The sequence below is a fragment of the Dendropsophus ebraccatus genome, chromosome 2, assembly GCF_027789765.1.
Source record: "Dendropsophus ebraccatus isolate aDenEbr1 chromosome 2, aDenEbr1.pat, whole genome shotgun sequence".
In the NCBI taxonomy this organism is placed as follows: Eukaryota; Metazoa; Chordata; class Amphibia; order Anura; family Hylidae; genus Dendropsophus; species Dendropsophus ebraccatus.
In genome coordinates this window covers 197180651-197200606 of record NC_091455.1, presented here as the reverse complement: position 1 = coordinate 197200606, position 19956 = coordinate 197180651, and the positions used below count along the sequence as shown (strand labels likewise).

General features: G+C 42.8%; 1 protein-coding gene across 3 annotated transcripts in view; it reads right to left on the bottom strand.

The window, feature by feature from the left end:
- Positions 1-293: 293 nt before the first annotated feature.
- The window catches only part of CACNB2 (calcium voltage-gated channel auxiliary subunit beta 2), a 195717-nt gene continuing 176054 nt past the window's right edge, over positions 294-19956 (bottom strand). For all 3 annotated transcript variants that reach the window (XM_069959030.1, XM_069959031.1, XM_069959032.1), the window contains 5 exons: positions 19759-19868; positions 14323-14474; positions 13634-13729; positions 8299-8484; positions 294-5215 (listed from right to left, as the gene is read on the bottom strand). In XM_069959030.1, the coding sequence (XP_069815131.1) occupies positions 4730-5215; positions 8299-8484; positions 13634-13729; positions 14323-14474; positions 19759-19868 (1030 nt within the window). In that variant the 3' untranslated portion in view covers positions 294-4729. The remainder of the gene's footprint in view (positions 5216-8298; positions 8485-13633; positions 13730-14322; positions 14475-19758; positions 19869-19956) is intronic.

The following is a 19956-nucleotide window of genomic DNA, read 5'->3' as shown; positions in this document are numbered from 1 at the left end:
TTTCTGCATATCAGTGATTTCTTATGGGAAAATTTGCTTTGGTTTAAGAGTGGATTTGGATTACAAGCACGGTCCAGGAACGAATTATGCTCGTAATCCAAGGCACCACTGTATATATATATATATATATATATATCGGCTAAGAATTGGTTCTCCTTTCTCACAATCCTTCTAGTTCTGCGAGTTCACGTTTATATTTGCAGATTTTCTTTCGCTGCCAGATTAAAGAAATTTGACTTCAAATATTATTCGCGTTTGATTTGAAAAATAGGAAGAAAAAAAAAACTTGCTCGATTTATTGGAACATCATTCTCTTGTTTGTTGTAGATGTCTACATGTTAAGAATAACATGTTGTTGTTGTTTTTTTTTTTGTTTTGTTTTTTTCACAGCCACCGTTTTGTAATATAGCATAATAAATAAATAAATCCATTTAACAGTCCGACATGTCTACAGAAACCTACAGTCCAATATCTACAAAGGCCGTTTTGAAGTATATACAAATGCTTACAAATCGGGTTCTCGAAAATAAACATACTTTCCACAAATATGCATATACAGTATTCAACAAAGCTTAGATTGAAATCTTTTTTTTTTTTCATTGAAAAAAATAAATAAAATAAAATAAAAAATATAATTTTACCAAAGTGTTATCATCAACCCAAAAACTGGAATTTCAGGACTTCATAATGAGTGGTGTCGATGAAAATGCTGCTTGGCAATGATAATACTCACCGGTGCAAGTGTATATGTCTAATATATATATATATTTTTTTTCTTAAATATCACAGATATAAATATAGATATTTCTGTATATATTTACAGCTATGGTTATTAAATATTCAGGGTTTTTACAGGGAACCATAAAGCATCGTAGTGCCGACACACAATGGAGGAAGCCATGTTGTAGTATTGAGAGGGGAAAACTTATGTTAGGGTCCGTTTACACAGATTATCTGGCAAAGATTTGAAGCCAAAGCCAGAAACAGACTATAAACAGAGATCAGGTCACATTTTTTTCATATCCATTCCTGGCTTTGGCTTCAAATCTTTGGCAGATAATCTTTCTATGTAAATGGACCCTTAAGTGCCAAATCAGGAAAAAAAAGGTCATGTTGATATAATTTGTGGATTCTTTGACTAATATGGTAGGAAAATTGCATTGTGACCCCCTTGCTAGGCTTTACATTACCGGCGGTAAGTATATTTTGTTTGCCCTGTATCTGACTGCTTTAGGTCACTGTGATCTGTTGTTGCATTTAGGGCACATCTCACTCACACCCCCTCCTCCACATATCATCTGCCCCAAAACAGAGTCACATGACCCACATACTGTAATGAAGTCTATGGTTGCAGTAGAGCTTAGATGAAACAGATGACACTTCGGGAATAGTGGTGGTTACTGTTCATTATGTGGACAGAAAGTAAAGTAAGATTTCACTGCTGTTAGATTTGGCGGATTCATTCAAATGTTTCGGTTATTTATAAAAACTTTTGACATGTCTAAAGTCTTAATTGTTCGGGGTCTCAGTGCTGATATCCCCAATAGAGATGAGCGAACCCCGAAAAAGTTGGATGCAGCCCTGAGGCTAAGGCTATATCCATGTTTTCCAGGCAGCCTTAGGGCTGCATACAACTTCTTCAGCCACCAGTAATTAAATACTGATTATTCAGGTTTTATGCTGCCCGAACCAGTCATCAGGGTGGTGCCACTCAGCACCTGACAGCATGAGTTCAATTTCCCTACTGTTCGACACCCTCCCTCGATTAAATAGATCATTTAAAATAGAGTCATGATCACACAAAACCTGTTAGGATCTGATGACATTACACCGAAAAATTTAGATGGTTTGGAACATCTTTTTTTTTTTTCAAGAAGAGTAAAAAAAATTAGGTGATCAGAAGGTTTCCTGCTGTTGCGGCATCCAGTGATCGGCTACAATCTGTGGGGAAACCTAGCAGCAAGTGTTCAGTTTCCCTACAGCACCACCACAGGGGAAATGAAGCATTACATGTGGAAGCATTGCTGTTAGGCCCCAGGGCCCGGGTGTGGATGCATCCTCTGCACCCCCTATAGTTATACTCTGTTAAAGACTATTAGGTCTGTCTACATATTGGCTGCCTCCACTGTATGCCAGGAGCTACTGTTTGTATGATTAGGGCAACCAATAGTCCTCCCAAACCACTTTGCTTCCACCAAATTTACCCATGCACTATATATTTTTTTATATTTCCCACCTCCTATAATGGTGAGGACCCTCCAGTGGGATCTCACGTTTATGCCCAATAATTGAAAATAAAGATAAGATTTTGCTGCCAGTAAATCCATTCCTTCCCGGATGTAAACATCCCCATTGGCAAATGCAGACAAGTACTCCTGAAAAATGTCAAAAAGCAAGGGGGCATTTACACGTTCCCTATATATGGACACAGTGCTATGAACTGGAATCACAGAATCAATTAAGATCTTTGCACTACAGTACTGATATCGCCGCAGGGCTGTGTCAGTACAGTAGCACGAAGAGTTAAACTGATTCGGAGCTCCCGGCATCATAATCATGATGCCAGGAGCGCCGCATTCTGTTCCGCAGCACATCGTTCAAGTATATGGACCGTGCACATCTGAATGCCCCCTTCGTCCTATCTTATAAAGCAGGGACTTGTCAGTGGTTTTGCTGGGAGGGGTCCAGGTGCTAATGCTAACACTTGCCCCTTGGGTTGTGATTGGCTCTGCTTGGAGGGGGTAGCTATGTGCAGAATCATAGACTCCTATTTGTATAGCACCACCCATAGACAAAGGAGCACAGCCTTCAGCTGATCATTTTTGCCCCTTCAGTGATCAGTGGGTGTCTCATCAATGAAAACTTACGTCAACATTTTTAACAAGTGCTTTTTAACATAACTCTTGTCTGAGTTTGCTTCTTGTCCAGAAACAGCTCCAGTCTTTGTTTATGGGTTGTGTCTGCTACTGCAGCTCATCCCCATTCAAGCAATAAGGCTAAGCTGCAATACCACAGTCCAAGGACAAGGGCGGCGCTGTTTCTCAAAGAATTTTCCCCATAATTCTGAATAACCACTATAGGGTGCGTTCACACCTGCCATTTTGATGCAGCTTTTTAATGCTGTTATTAAAGCCAAAGTAGACTCTAGTAGATTCTACCTCTGTCGTTTTTTTAAATCTACTTCTAAAACTGCATTAAAAAACTTAATCAAAGGTGTGTAATATCTTCAAAATCTAGTTTAAGTTTCTTATTTTAATCACATGAAAATTTTCTAAGGTATCAATTCATTTGTTGCCCGCATTAAAGGGGGTTTCTGAATAAAAATGTATATTTTTGTTATATCCCTTAGTGTGCACTATAAATCTCTGTCTACATAACGTCAAAATGACAGCCATCTTTAAAAAACGCCATCATTTAGAAGTTGTGTGAACATAGCCCACAATAAAAGTCTGCATACTCACCTACACTGACTCCTCTGCTGTTGCTGCTGTCAAGTCTTCAGTCCCTGCTTCTTATTGATGGTAGAAAAGTGCCTTATCAAGAGTGGTTAGCTATGTAGGCACAAAATATCATCCAAAGGAGAAGACTGCAGTGGGTGCCATTAGACTAGACAGGAGCAACAACAGGGCAACTGGGGGAGGTGAGTATCTTTTTTTTTTTTTATGTATTTTTCCTAGAAAGCCCCTTTAATCTTTGGAAATACCCCTTATAACAGTGGTTCTGCAATAAAATAAATTACATACAGATAATAGTAAAAGGATGACCTAACTATCAACAAATCAACCACTTTTCTGTTTTCGTTGAACCCCAGTAAAGTAGCCGATTCATATATATATATATATATATATATATATATATATATATATATATATTCTATCGGAAAAAAAATTAAAAGAGTCCTACCATTATGTCTCCATGCTAATTCCAGTCACTGACTATTAAAGCATGATGTAAAAACGTACAACGCTGTACAGTCAAACGATTAACCATGCAGGGCTAAGAAAACAACAAAAACATAACCAACATAGAGAAACGTTACATAGAAAATTCATCTGAAACATTGTGAGTATAAGGCAATATTTAACTCTGCTCTCAAACGTAGACGACGGGAGGCCGGAAAAATAAAACTAACAAAAAAAAAAACATAAAAAATAAAATAAATAGTGGCTTTGAAATCAACATTCAAAGTAGGTGGGTGCATTCCAAAAATACAAAAATAAATGCAATGTTTTAGTAGTCTCTTCACAAGTCTGATATCACTTTTGCAGCCACGACATATTATTAATATAGAGATCTAACAGTGCAAAAGTGGAACACATATGGAAGGAAAAAAAAAAGGTGAAATCACCATTTTTATGCCCAAAATAGGTTTCTTCTAAAAATAGGAGGTTACAAAACATCATCACTTGCTTTAGAACAGCAACAATATCTTGATGGCAACATACAGCATTCAAGTGGTTGTCACAGAAAACGGCTAAACACATGGTTTGGTAACAGATCTGTAGAGGAACCATGGCAATTCAAAGTGAAAAGAGTAAAAAGAAGATCCTATGTTGGTGCCGTATCGGCAATAGCCAAAAAGAAAAAAGGAGAAAAAAAAAAAGGAGAAAAACATAGAAAATACAGAAGGGGACGCTAGATGTTTTACAGCATAGGTTCAAACAATTTTGTAAGGGTTCTTGTACAAGATCGGAAAAAAAAAAGTCAACACATAGAAAGGTGTCGAAAGTTACTGACGGATGTAAACATCCCGGTTCCACTCATTATCGTTGCGTTTCCTGGAAACCTCTCCGTCCCTTTCGCTATGTCGTTCTCTTGATTTGTGACGACTGCGGGGTTTGTTGCATTCGTTGTGGTCCTGCTCCCTGTCTTGTTCGTGTGTCCGATGTCGAGACTCTTTGTGTCTATGTTCACTACCTCCGTGGGATTCGTCTCTATGGTTGTGATCCCGGTGGGATTCCTGAGGATCAGCATGCTCGGAAGAGTAATCGTCCTTTGGCTCTAAGTAAACGGAGTCTCTGTTGTCTTGTGTTTCGTTGTCAAATGTTTCCTGCCTGGAGAGGCCTCGGCTTACTCCACTTCGATGATTGTGGTGCTGCGCGGAAGATCGGTGCTGAGACTTTCTTGTCACTTTCTCCTCAGAAGGTGCGTCCTCTTCTACCGACCCGGTCCTTTCTGGTGCCGGAGGGTCATTTTTCTGTTCTACTTGGGAGCCCTGAGGATACATTACCAATACAACATAGGTTAGACAAAATTATCTTGAACATTGAAGCTTTTTCCAACCCTAACCATAATATTTTGGGTATAGATCTATTAATCATCATCATATTATGGATCCACATTGTACAGGTTTTGTGATATGGTACGTATACAATTTTATGGGACCATGCTCTAACTTCTTGTGACTCCTAATTTATTTTTAATTGTATGCCATAATAAAGGGGTTTTCTCCCCTCCAAGCATTGCTTCTAGTGAAGAATACCACTCAGTACAGAAAAAAGGGGACTCTCCTTTGCTCATATAATAAACATTCAACACCACTATTCCTTCAGTGCCTTCTGTTTCACTCAAGCTCTGCTACATCCATTTGTTTCATTACTGTAGCTGAGTCATGTGACCAGCACTCAGGCCACCAGAAAGTTTGTATGTGTCTCAGGAAATGGTCCCTCCTAAGTCAGCTGACTTCCCGTAAACTACCACTCCCAATCCAGTTCTATTTTTATACTGTTGCTGGAGCACCAGGCATGGCGGTCATGCAGGTATGCTGAGTGCTTGATTTATTGTATATCATCTCCGTCCTCGTGACCAGTGGAGTCTGGGTGGTCGGACTCCCAGCCATCATCTATGAATAGGACATAACAAGCCCAGATGGGAATACCCCTTTAAGATGGTCCTATATATAATATTAATGTCAGCCAAACTACCGATTTTGTTGGGACTATCCAGGTCTTTAATGTGTATGGAGGTCGTCCAACTTTCCCCCAATGGAAGAGATCAAGGATTGGGCAATTAAATTCCAGAACTTCATACACTTTTGTTCAAGAGACATATAAGCTGCTTCCATACTTCCCACTTCATATTTAGAACCCATTCTACTATGCTATATGTATAATACCTACGGGGGGGATATCTATTGTGTATTTCCAGCTTTAAACAGGCCATACAGAGTAGAAAGCTGTCAGCTGACTTCTTTCTTCCTTTACCTCCATACAGGGGCGTAACTAGAAATGGCTGGGTCCCATAGCAAACTTTTAATTGGGCCCCCTCCCAACTGACCACAAACCTGTCAAGTGTAGTCATAATGTTTAACATTCAACTGCAAGTGCTCGTCAGGAATGCTTGAAGTTAAAGGGACATTTGCAGCATCCAGGAGGTGCTGCAAATGATGACGACTCAATGGGCTCAGTGTATTGCAGGAGTGGGCCACTGGGCCCCCTGATATACACCCCTGATATACATATGGAAACACATAGCTACCACCCTATACACTGGATGATCAGCTGATTCCTATTAAATCAGCAGGGTTGGATGACACATCAAATGCGTCAGGCTGAGATTAGTCACACATCATTACAGAAAGAACTGGGTCATGATTCTTCGGTCATATTAACAAACGTACATATTCCATTTCTTTCTTGATTAAAAACAATAACTCTTTTATAGCTCCACCAGACTCCATTATGGCAGCACTAAAGGTAATAAAGATGAAAAATAACCCAAATGGAATTGTTAGAGCTAACAGTGTTACTAGGGGAGTGTTTAGGCAGCGGGAAAATGTAGATAATGACTCTTATAGCCCCATTGGGACTGGGCCAAACGCAATAGCTCATCTAAAAGAGATAGCGAGCCAATGTAAGCAATGGAGGGGACAGCTACATGACCACCCCCGCCCTCATTCTACTGATGGCCTATCCACAGAATGAGCAGTTAGTAGGGTACCAACAACCGGCACCCTATCAGCTGTTCAGCAGAGCCATGGTTTCTTACACGGGACGATTATCGTTCAAAAAAATCGTTAGATCGTTTGGATTTGAATGATAATCGTTTAGTGTAATGGCAGACAACAATTAAACGACCAACGAGAAATCGTTAGTCGTTTGATAGAGTTTGGACCTATTTTTATCGTAAATCGTTCGCATGGAATAAGACGTCGTTCGGTCGTTCGCAGTAGCGACAAACGCAATAGCGATGACAAGACGACTGCAAGAACCATCATAAGTAACGATCATCGTTCCGTGTAATTGGGCGAACGATTTTAGGTCGTTCGCAATAGCAGTTGTTTGAGATCATTAAGTGTTGAAAAATCGCTTTGTGTAATAGTACCCTAGGACTGCACAATGTAAAGGGTGTTGGCAGGGAAGCTAGGTATTGTTACCACGCTGGTCAGCTACTGATCTCTATTCTGTGGATAGGCCATCAACTGGTTTTAGCCCAGAAAAAAGTTATAAAGTTATACCACAGGTGAGGTACAATGTTACAACTGAGACGCTTAGTGGGGCTGGGCTGCAATATCGCACAGGTGTGGTGCAGCCATGTTTTCTAAATCTGTACAAGATTTTTTTTTTTTTTTTTTTTTTTTATTGATTAGAGCTTGAAACTGAACCATATTGCCTGAGCTGTTTAAACAGCATTTAGAGACATGACATAGACAACAACAGTCAACAACAGACAGGAGCTGCCCCATCAACATGAATAGAAAACTGTACTTATTCTCCACAGGGAGGGGAAGGCTGAGCTGTGGGCATCATATATTGTCTTCTTTATCTAATGGTGTCATCTTTCATTGTAATGTTATACAGATCACTTTACAGCAGCCTCCTCCTTATCATCACATACAGAACAGGAAGTATCAGCTTATTTTTAGCCTCAGTGATGAGAATAAAAAACTGCAAGATTTCAGGATTATTTTATAATATAGATAGTAAAATGGTAAATTAGAAAAAACATCACCAACAATTATTAAACAATCATTTTCTGGCGACACGTTCCCTTTAAGTCGTCACTGTAAATGAAAAAGCTGGAAGTCATGTTTAGTCTGACATATTGTCTTTACCTGAGCATTGTGGATTTGCTAGAGAATTGCTGAAGGCAAAATGCCAACCTTGTATATGGCGCCTGCACTGCACTAAAACAACAACACTGTATGCCCTACCTTGTTTCTGGTGCCTTCACTGCACTAAAACAACAACACTGTATGCCCTACCTTGTATCTGGCGCCTGCACTGCACTAAAACAACAACATTGTATGCCCTAGATGGAGCCATGCACACAACATACATTCACAATCAGTCATATTACCTGTGCATTCAAGGCTGAGGAGGGGGTTGCGGGAAGCGTTGCTGTAGTTAATGTCCGGGATAAGAGCGCATTTGGTGGGTTGCTGCTGGGTAGATGGGTCGCCTTCCAGTAGGCTTCTAGATAGTCCGCTAGATGTTCACACGCGTCTTCAAGTTGGTTTTCATCTAATATAACATCAAACATTTCCTAGAAAACATTGTTATAGAGGGTTAGTAAGGAAATCACATGATCACAGTGATACCCGGCAGTTTTTGTCATTCACAGCACATAATGGTGGATTGGCAAAAGGGAATTACCGTGGTCAGTCTCTAAAGGACGTGTGCATCTTCACTTTTAATTTCAACCTATATTGTCTCCTATAATAAATATTGTGAGTGAATTAAAAGGGTTTTCCAACGCTACAAAAACATGGCCACTTTCTTTCAGAGACTCCAGTTTGGGTGCTGGTTTTGTAACTCAGTTCCATTGAATGGAGCTTAAAGTGACACTGTCACCCCCTTTTTGCATTATGACGTCTCTACACAGGTGTAATGGGTAAATTTAGCAGTTTTCATACCTTATGTTATATCATACGTCATGGTGCTTGTTCAAGTAAAAAGTGATCTTTATCAACTGCAGATTGTGATAAGTGTGCGGGGCTTAACTGGAACAGCGCCACTTAGCCCCGCCCACAGCACCACCATTGGCCCTGCCCCTTCATGATGTGATCGGCACATAGGCCCCGTCCCCTCGACACCCATTGGTATGGGCTGACCTAGAGGGGGTGGGGCCTAGACCTTTAGGCCAGCCTGTTCCAATGGTCAGCAGGGGGCAGGGCCTATGTGCGTATGATGTCATGGAGAGGCGCCCACTTAGCACAATCTGTAGTTGATAAAAGATCACTTTTTACTTAAGCACCATGACGTACAATATAAAATAAGGTAAGAAAACCGCTAAATTTATCTTTTACACCTGTGCAAAGAAGTCAGAATGCAAAAAGGGGGGGACAGCGTCACTTTAACTGCAAACCACACCTGAACTAAAGAGTGGTGCTGTCTCTGGAAGAAAGTGGCCATGTTTTTGTAGCTCTTGATAACCTCTTTATTGAGAAGCCATCAAATGGGGTTGTCTTATGTTCAAACGCTTGCACCCATTGGAGGAGCCTCTGTACTCTACTGGGTCAGTCTACTGGATAATTAGTTTTCTTTGATAGACAGAATTGCTACAAAGTTTACTAGATGGGGTGGAGAATTTTTGATAGAAAATTGAGCTGTGTGATTCTCCCAGAAAATGTGACCCATAACTACATCCTCGACACTGTCCTCAAAACTGTGCTATTCATCCTTAGGCTATGTTCACATTACGTGAACACCCTGGCGTTCCGTGACCCCGGCTGGGTCACGGAACGGCGGGTCTCTGCCCGGATCATCCCGGCCGGTACTTAAGTACCGTCCGGGTGATCTTTCCGGCCGCGGAGCTCTGATGGGGGCGCATCAGAGCTTCCCATAGCCCACAGTGAAGCAAGCGGCCGTAGCCGCTCGCTTCACTGTGTGAACTGACAGGTCTTTCTGCGGCCGCAGAAAACTGACCTGTCAGTTTTTTCAGGCGCCGCATGGGATCCCGGCCAGAGCGCATACGATGTGTGTACGCTCTGGCCGGGAAATAAGACTATGTTCCACCCCTGAAAACTACGGCCGTAGTTTTACATAGTGTGAACATAGCCTTAAAGGGGACCCTTAAAGAGGACCCTTAAAGAGGACTCTTCATGTTGGAGGTGGGTTTGCAGCTTGCAGCTCAGTTCTATCAGAGTAAATTAAGTCAAATTGTAACACACACACAGAAGCTGAGGACACGGGTGGTACTGTCCTTGCAAGAAAGTAGGTGTGTTTTATTTGAATCTTGGATAACCCCTTTAAAGTTGTTATCCAGGAAAAACATGGCTACTTTCATCCAGAGACAGCACCACTCATCTCCAGTTTGGGTGCAGGTTTTGAAACTCAGTTCCATTGAAGTGAATTGAGCATAATTGCAAACCACACCAGAACAGGAGACAAGGGTCGTGTTGTCTCAGGAAGAATTGAGTAGAGATAAGCGCAACTCCAGTACGCTCGAGCCCGATCATTCGACATTTGATTACCGGGGGCTGAAGAAGTTGGATGCAGCCCTAGGGAGCCCGGGAAAATATGGATACAAACTATGGCCTATGGCTGTCTCCATGTTTTCCAGGACTACCTAGGGCTTCATCCAACTTCTTCAGCCACCAGTATTCAAATGTCGAATGATCGGACTCATCTCTAGTAGTGATTCATCATACATAAGTATATAGGAAATGTAAAAAAAAAAGGGAAAATTTTAAATTAAATAGTCTACTCATCGGCCTTTGTATTCATATTGATTTGCTGCGCTCACTTAGTTTTGTATAGTCTTACATCATATTGGCCGGCTATACCGCTACATGAGAACCTGCCACCTGCCCGCCGCAGAGCCAGCCTGTTATGTGATGAAAAATTCATGAGACTGTACCCTATCAATTCACAGGGGACGAAGACGAGACTGAGACATAAGGACAATTACAAGTAGGAGCCCCATTGCTAAATGAATCTGCTTTCTAAATTGCTTTTTTCAAAGATGGATCTCCGAGCAGGGAACTCGGCAGAACCTGGAGACCTCATTTTGCATGGTGGGATACATGTGGCCTGCTAAGCCCATTGTACCATTGATTTCAGATGTTGATTGCTTTTGTGTGATGGAGAAAGAAAATTTACACTGTATTAAAGCTATTCATACATGGACTGACGTCTCACCAACATTGACTGTAGGTGGCCTCCCGAACCCCTGCTGTCCAATGGTGGTGGATACGAAAGGTGGTCAGCTCGAAAAGGAGTATTCTTGGATCTTAACTACCTAACCTTAAAGTGTCACTGTCATATTTTATTTTTTGTTTGCAGAAATCAATAGTCCAGGCGATTTTAAGAAACTTTGTAATTGGGTTTATTAGGCAAATATTCCATTATCTGGATTCAAAAAGACTTTCCCCAGCCCCCCCCCCCCCTCTTCTCTCTCATCCACTGCTCATTATCAGGAAATCTCGACTCTCTAGGGTACAAACCCACTTGCCGGATTGCGATTCCCTGCTGCGATTTTGTCTGCAGCCCTCCCCATCAACCCCCTAGCCGCCGGACATTATACATTACCGGGTCCCCGTTCCTGCTTGCTTCGGGGCTCCCGGTGTCTTCACGGCCCGCCCGGCCAATCAGTGCGCTGCGGCGGGGCAGCTCACTGATTGGCCGGGCGGAACGTGCCGGGAGCCGAAGCAAGCAGGAGCGGGGACCTGGTAATGTATAATGTCCGGCGGCTAGGGGGTTGATGGGGAGGGCTGCATGATCGCCCCCCGCACCCCCCGGCCGCATGATCGCCCCCCGCACCCCCCCCCCCGGCCGTACGATAGCCCCCCGCAGCCCCGATCGCCCCCAGCCCCCGGCCGCATGATAGACCCCCGCACCCCCTGGCCGCACAATCGCCCCCCGCAGCCCCCGGCCGCACGATCGCCCCCCGCAGCCCCCGGCCGCACGGGCTGCGGGGGGTGATCGTGCGGCCGGGGGGCTGGGGGCGATCGGGGCTGCGGGGGGCTATCGTACGGCCGGGGGGTGCGGGGGGCGATCGGGGCTGCGGGGGGGGGGGGGGCGGGCAGGATATACATTACCAGGTCCCCGTTGCTGCTTGCTTCGGCGGCTCCCGGCACGTTCTGCCCGGCCAATCAGTGCGCTGCCCCGCCGCAGCGCACTGATTGGCCGGGCGGGCCGTGAAGACACCGGGAGCCCCGAAGCAAGCAGGAACGGGGACCCGGTAATGTATAATGTCCGGTGGCTAGGTGGTTAATGGGGAGGGCTGCAGACAAAATCGCTGCAGGGATGTACATCCCTGCTGCGAGTTTCTCTGCTAATGAAAGTATAGGGCTGGGATCTGCAGCGAGTCTCGCTGCAAAAACGCAGCAAGGAGACTCGCTGCAGATCCGGCAAGTGGGTTTGTACCTTTAACATCAGTTGGGCCCTGTGTAACCTAAGGAGAGGGGAGGGGGGAGGAGGGAGATTAGTCGTCAGCAGAGAACAAAGGATTACACAGCGGGACCTGTGTGAAAGCCGGTATTCAGAGGTCAGAAAGGTCAGTGCTGACTTCAGAGGAGAAAGCCCGGTGATGTAGCTGTAAATTAACTCTTTGTTGTCCTGTTTTGGTGCCTCATCGTCCTCCACCCCTCCCCTTTCCATAGAGACCAATGAAGACAGGGGGGAGAGCTTCAAACTGCTTTTTCATGATAAAAATGCCTTTTTCAGCTAATAAACCCAATTACAAAGTTTCTTATAATCGCCTCTACCATTGATTTCTGCAAAAAATAAAAAATAAATTAAACGACAGTGACACTTTAAATTAAGACTGTACATCAATGTCAGAGCAGAACAAGTTATCTGGTTAAAGCTCAACTCATGTAAGTGAGTAAGGATGGTCTGCAGTACCCAGCCACATGCATAGGGATGTAGCACAAAGATTCAGGGAAGACCCATCCATCTCCTAAACATTGCAGAGGTTATCCCCCTTATAGAGGTTACTAAGCACCATAAAATCATCCAGCAATGGTTTATTAACTGTACATAGAGTACTAATATGCTTCTTATTGGTGAAGGTTATATGTTTAAAGAGGTCTACTAGATACTCTGATGATGAGCGCAACTCCAGCATGCTTAAGTCCGTTCGTTCAGCATTTGAATACCGATGACTGAAGAAGTTGGATGCAGCCCTAGGGAGGCTGGAAGCATAGATATAGCCTATGGCCTATGGTTGTATCCATGTTTTCCAGGACTCCCTATGGTGTATTCTTTCCAGTCTGGCACGGTGCTCTCTGCTGCCAATTCTGTCTGAGACAGGAACTGTCCAGAGTAGGAGAGGTTTCCTATGGGCATTTGCTACTACTTTGGACACTTCCTATTCTCTTTCTTTAAAAGAAAACGATATTCGCCAGAGTACCCCCTTTAAAGTAACACTAAAGTATACAAAGTAACAAAAACACAGAAAACATGTATCTCTTCTTTTCCATTATTGTATTCAAGCTCCTGAAACAATCTGTCTAGGTGATAATCTAGTCCCTGGACTTGGGTTCTTCGCTATTATATATAAGCATGGATGGTGGAGCTTGGCTACAGAGTGGCTTATTCAGCCTGTTATACACAGGGCAATGCAGGTACAGTAAGTGTCCTCCTCACAGTTGATGCCACCTGCACACCATTATTTTTTAAACATATTTCTCACATTTTTTAAAGACAAAAGAGTGGAGGAGGGGAAGACAACAGAATAGAAGACTCACCGGAGGGCACTGTGCTAGTTTGTCAGCTGCCACCATTTGGACATTTAGATGTTTTGCCTGAGATTTTCCTCTTGATTTTATCAACCTCTGTAAAACCTGAAAAAGTACATTAAAAGATGAAAATATTATTTTAAGAAAAAACCTTCAGCCGTTCTCCTAATATGCAGGAGAATAGGATTTTTGCCACATCCCTTGCCCCGCCCTCCAGCTACTGATTGACAGGTGTCTGCCTATACACAGCATGGATAGATAACTGCCAATCAACAGCTGGTGGGCGGAGTATTCTGCTTCTCATGAATATCCAGGACTACTGGGCTCATGCACATTATGGAGAGGACTACTTATTGTCCATGTTATTCAGGAGGAGATCTCTGGATCAGCTGCACAGAATAATATTAGTGATACATCATTCTGTTCAGCTTCTCTGTCACTGGACAGCATAAACCTACTGACAGAGTCACTTTTCATAACTTATTGTCCCACCAATAGCTTTTTACAGTTTCTCAGTATTCCCTCCCGCTCCTGAGATACGTGGAGCTACAATTTGTCTGACAATTGTGTTAATAGTCAGATGGGTGTGAACCTAATTTTAATAATGGGAGTGGTTATCAGTTGTTTATACAATCAGGGATTATACAGTCAGGGGGTTTGAATTTTTTTTTACAATGGAGTCGTGTCCATACACTTACCTTTGGGGAAGAAATCTTCACATAGACTATTATGGGGGCTAGGGAAGTTTTGCTAAGCTGCGTTGGATGGTTTATGGTGTCGGCATCTAGAACTACGAGCTGCAGCGTCCTCGCTAATTCAAAGATCCGCTCAATTTCACTCTGAACTTCCGCTGCCAATTAAAAAAGGAAAAAAAAGTTACTTGTGCATAACCAATAATAAATCCTATTACTTCTGAGTACAGGAAATAACAGGGGGATTTATCCACTTAGGTTTTTATACTCTTTTACGGCTGACCACTCTCTTATCTCCATGACATGCTGCACACAACCAGATGAGGGTGCCAGAGTGTTATAAAAATACGCACACACATCCTTGGTGCACCTTTCCCCTCTCGCAGCATGGCCCTAAAACAAGAGAGAGAAGCTGCATCCCCCTCCTACCAAGAACCTTAAGGATAGCCCATAGATGCACTGTTTGCAGTGCATTTTGGGAAATAGTACTTATCAGGTTGTAGAAGTCACTTTGCGACCCTTAAGAACAGGCGTTATGTTATAAGAGAACAGCAATGTACCCGGTAGTTTTGTAGCAGCCACAATGAGCCCGGAAATAAGGACATGGCTGGATAGATGACTTAGCAGAATAACATAGTACATAGGTGACTTGTGCAATTCAGGCCTTTACCATAATGGCAGCAGATATATGTACCAACCAACCAATATTTGTTCTTGTATAAAATAAAGCCAACCATATAACACATCAACAGTCACAAGAAGGGGAAGCCCTGAAAACACATGCAAAATTAACCTGAAAAGCGCTGAATATATATTTGTAACAAATTTTAGTACTGACTGCCTTAATGGAGCTATTCATGATTTCAAAAGGCTACTTTCTTCCAGAAACAGCGCCACTCTTGTCCTTGGGTTGTGTCTGATATTGCAGCTCACTAAAGTGAATGGAACAAAGTTGTAATACCACACACAACCTGGAGATAGGGGTGGTGCTGTTGAAGGAGGAAGGTGCTGTAGGGGAAGCTTTGTCTATAATATATGGATGGCCGAAGCCCACCAGAGCAGGATTGCTCTCAGAGAGTGATTCTTTTCACTTTTTCTCTATGACAGGGATGGGGAACCTTTGGCCCTCCAGCTGTTGCAAAACTACAATTCCCATCATGCATGGACAGCCGAAGCTTCGGCTGTCCAGGCATGATGGAAATTGTAGTTTTGCAACAGCTGGAGGGCCGAAGGTTCCCCATCCCAGCTCTATGATGTTGGTAGACATAGTCCATGATGCCCCCTAAACTTCTGACGTGTCATCTAAGTCCAGGGCTAAGTGTTTAGACCCTGACTGATTGTTAGAATGAGCCAAAATAAAACAACCTCCCCATGTAAGTCTATGGGACATCACTATCACATGTAGCACTAAAACTTGTAGGCGAATATATTGCCAAAATAGAGCTACAACAACAGACCTGAATAATCAATCCCAGAACAGGACGGTGAACTGCATGTTACAGTAACTAACAATAGATGGCGCTAGACACAACGTATTTCTCTGTCATGTTTTTACTGTTTGTTTTTTTTTTACTTATTGGTACCAAACAGATATTTCAGAGCATGGTGGGAGATGTAGTTCCTGATTCAATGGGAGTTTGAAGTCAATGGGTCTGAAGGTTTTAGGAGTCATATTAAACACATAACACACACACACAGACACAATGGGGGAGATTTATCAAACTGGTCTAAAGTAGAGCTGGCTTAGTTGCCCCTAGTAACCAATCAGATTCCACCTTTCATTCCTCACAGACTCTTTGGAAAATGAAAGGTGGAATCTGATTGGTTGCTAGGGGCGACTGAGCCAGTTTCACTTTACACCATGTTTGATAAATCTCCCCCAATATATTAACACTTTAAGGGGTTGTCTAGAGAAAATTCATTGATAATCAATAGCTGATCTGTGGGGCGCTGACACCCGGGACCCCCACACAGCATCAGAATCAAAGATTCTCTTTGTTGCCCATAGCAACCAATCACAGTTTAACTTTCATTTCTGTTCAGGTAAAACGAAAGCTGAGCTGTTATTGGTTGCTATGGGCAACAAACAGAACACAAGTATAGGACAGGGCCATATATCATATATAATGGAGAACCTGTGGCCCTTCAGCTGTTGCAACACTACATTACCCATCATGCCTGGACGGCCAAAGATACCACTTTGGCTGCCTAGGTATTAAGGGAATTGTAGTTTACCAAGAGCTGGAGGGCTGAAAATTCCCCATCAGTGGAACAGGCCATCAATAGGTTAACCCCTTTGAACAAAAATTGGCTGGGACTTGTGTTCGTAATTTGCATGACTACGTGGATCCATGAGTACTTGAAGTCTTCTTTTCCATTAATTTTTAATACTGAATTCTGCTGGTTCCCTGGGCATTGCGGCAGCGGCCATGACACAACTGGAGATGCTGTCTGATTCCAAGGGCAACCAGCAGAATTCTGGGGAAGCCAAGTACATAAATGGGGAAAATGAGGCAAGGAAATTTCACGAGAATGACTGCCTAATGCTCGATGTTATACGCATCCCCACAGTGTTCAGAGGGTTCACAACGTGTCTATGAATCACTTCACACACAGAAAACAATCCAAGCACAATACAGTGTATCCAGTACATACCAAAACCATCTGAGATGGGTGGGAGGGCATTAATGGAGAGAATAATGATATAAACCAAGGCCATTGAGAGGAACACATGTATATTGAGGGGGGAGATGACAGGTGCATGTATGACATGGGGGACATGGGGAAAATATGGCAACCAAACAGAATATAAATTATATTTCTATAGTCACTGTTAGGAGCCGAGCTGAATCTACATATATAATATACAGGCCGTCAGTTCATTAAAGGGGTTATCCAGGTTAGAAAAAGCACAGGTACTTTCTTGCAAAAAACAGTGCCACCCCTGTCCTCAGGTTGTATGTGGTATTACAATTCCTCTCCATTCACTTCAATGGAAGCTGCAATACCACACCCAACCTGGTGACAGAAGTGGGGCTGTTTCTGAAAGAAAGCATCCATGTTTGTCTAAGCCTGGACAGCCTCTTTAAGTAAAAGAAGTTCTGCTTTCCAAATGTTCCCATTTCAAGGAGGCGTCTGGTGTGACTAATTTCCTATTTTTCCGGGTTAATTGGAACACATACAAAGAGTATGACTTTACAAGACTAAATGAATCAATGGCTCTGCCTAGAAGTCATGCTGAAACGTCCCCGGGAGGGGCACTACTATACAGGGTTTTTGGATAGGGCGCTTCACACAGGGTCCCACAATGCCCACATTAGACCATGTCACTGCTATGGTAGCAGAGAGATCCTGAAACTGGACCACTGGAGTGGCAGGGAATTTCTTACTATTCTAAAGAACCCCTTTAAATTTAAATGCATGTGTAGTCAGTATTCTATCATTTAAAGTGTAACTGTCATTAGAGAAAACTTTTGACATCTAAAAAGTTTTCATCAGTGGGGTCAGGCAGGGTGCTGAGAACCAGCAGGTTGAAGCTCCACACTGTTTCTCCCTGATGTTGCACACTCACTCCATAGACTTATACTGTTCATAAACTTATAGTGATCATAGACTTATAATGATCACAGGAGAGTATCTGCTTAGTGAGGGATCTGATTGCTGGGACCCTCAGTAATTACAACCCCAAGTGAATACAGTGGCAGTGGACATGCTCAACCACTACTCCATTTAATCTCCATGGGGCTTCTAAACATAGTTGAGCACAGAACACGGCAAAATTTGTAAGTTCTAATACTTTACTTAGGAAACAATTGACCTCTTTTCTTGTGATCGGTGGGGGTCCCAGTGTTTAGATCCTTACTAATCAACCAGTTATCCTGTGGATGGGAGCTTACTTTGTTGGATAACCCCTTCCAGAGACAGGTGAGCCCTAGACTTGAGTATATTTGACTGTTCCATATATAGTGAATGGAATGGCAGCTGAGCTTGCACAATGCTACTCCATTCACTTGTTGTTATGATCAGTGGTCGGAGCCCTGCATACTTGTCGCTAGAGAGCATGCATGGGTCGGATTGCTCGACATGTAGGGCTCCATCCAACTCCGTCAGCCACCAGTAATGAAATGCTAAGCAATCCGACTCAAGCATGCTCAGGTCACACTCATCTCTACTTATCTCTACTCCTGTGGATAGCTGATAATCTTGCCCTAACCCTATAATTTACCATACTCGCACACGCCATATACTATGAATAGATAATGTCTATTCTTGAGAACCTACTTGAAGTCATTGTGCCACACACTATTACAAAATTATTGGAGCAACACCCTGAAACAGCTGTCTGTAGATGGATACCTGGCCTTGGTTTTTCCCTTGTCATTACATTGACTTTTAGGGCCACTTGGTGGTTTTGGTGGTTGGGTCCTTCCCAAAGGAATATCTGGCTAGTCCTGTGTTTTGACTGTAATGGAGTATCCTGGCACTCACCAAATTCTTAAATGCTTGTTTATTAAGTGTCACATCAAGCAGGTACAGAAAGAGGACGCATTTCGGCCTATGGCCTTTATCAGGAGAGATGAAGGTCGTAGGCCTAAATGCATCTTCCATCTGTACCTGCTTGATGTGACACTTAATAAACAAGCATTTAAGAATTTGGTGAGTGCCGGGATACGACTGGGATCCATTTCTACCACGAGCACCTCCACCCTACAGAGTGCCGTCTTACTCCAATACTACTGTCCTGTCGTTAAAATTTTGTATTGCACAAATCAATAGTACAGGCGATTTTAAGAAACTTTGTAATTGGGTTTATTAGCCAAAAAATGAATTTTTATCATGAAAAAGCAGTTTGAAGCTCTCCCCCCTGTCTTCATGGTTTTCCTATGGAGAGAGGGAAAGGAGGCACCAAAACAGGAGAACAAAGAGTTAATTTACAGCAACATCATGGCTCTCTCCTCTGACAGTCACCACTGACCTCTGAGTAGCACTCTAAATAGCTCCCCCGCAGAGTAATGCTTTGTTCTCTGCTCTCTGCTGCCGACTAATCTCGCTTCTTCCTCCTCCCCTCCTCTCTCCATAGCTCAGACAGGATCCGACAGTCGAGATTTCCTGATTCTGAGCAGTGAATGACAGAAAGGAGAGGGGGGGGGGGGGGGACCTGGGAAAAGTCTTTTTGAATGCAGATAATGGCATATTTGCCTAATAAACCCAATTACAAAGTTTCTTAAAAGCGCCTGGACTATTGATTTCTGCACAAAAAAATTTAACGACAGTGACTCTTTAAATAAGGCTCCACGGACTCTTCTTTGCATATTACAAAATTATTGGAGTTTTCAAGCAGCCACCGGACTATATTCCCAAAGTCTATAGAAAACAAGTAGATGGTCTTGTCAAACATATTACTATAATAAATCCATAATAAGAAGGCAGGTATGAACTTACCTAAACTTGATCGTGTATTGGATCTCTCTATAATTGCATGTTTGCTTGGATTATTTAATACTGAACGTTTGGCAAGCGAGATGTCAGCGGTGACCCGAGTGATGGATATTCTGGAGAAAAATATATAAAATTTTTATAAAAATTAGACATATCAGAAGAAAAAAATAGAAAAAAGGCAATGACTTACTGTAGTGATGC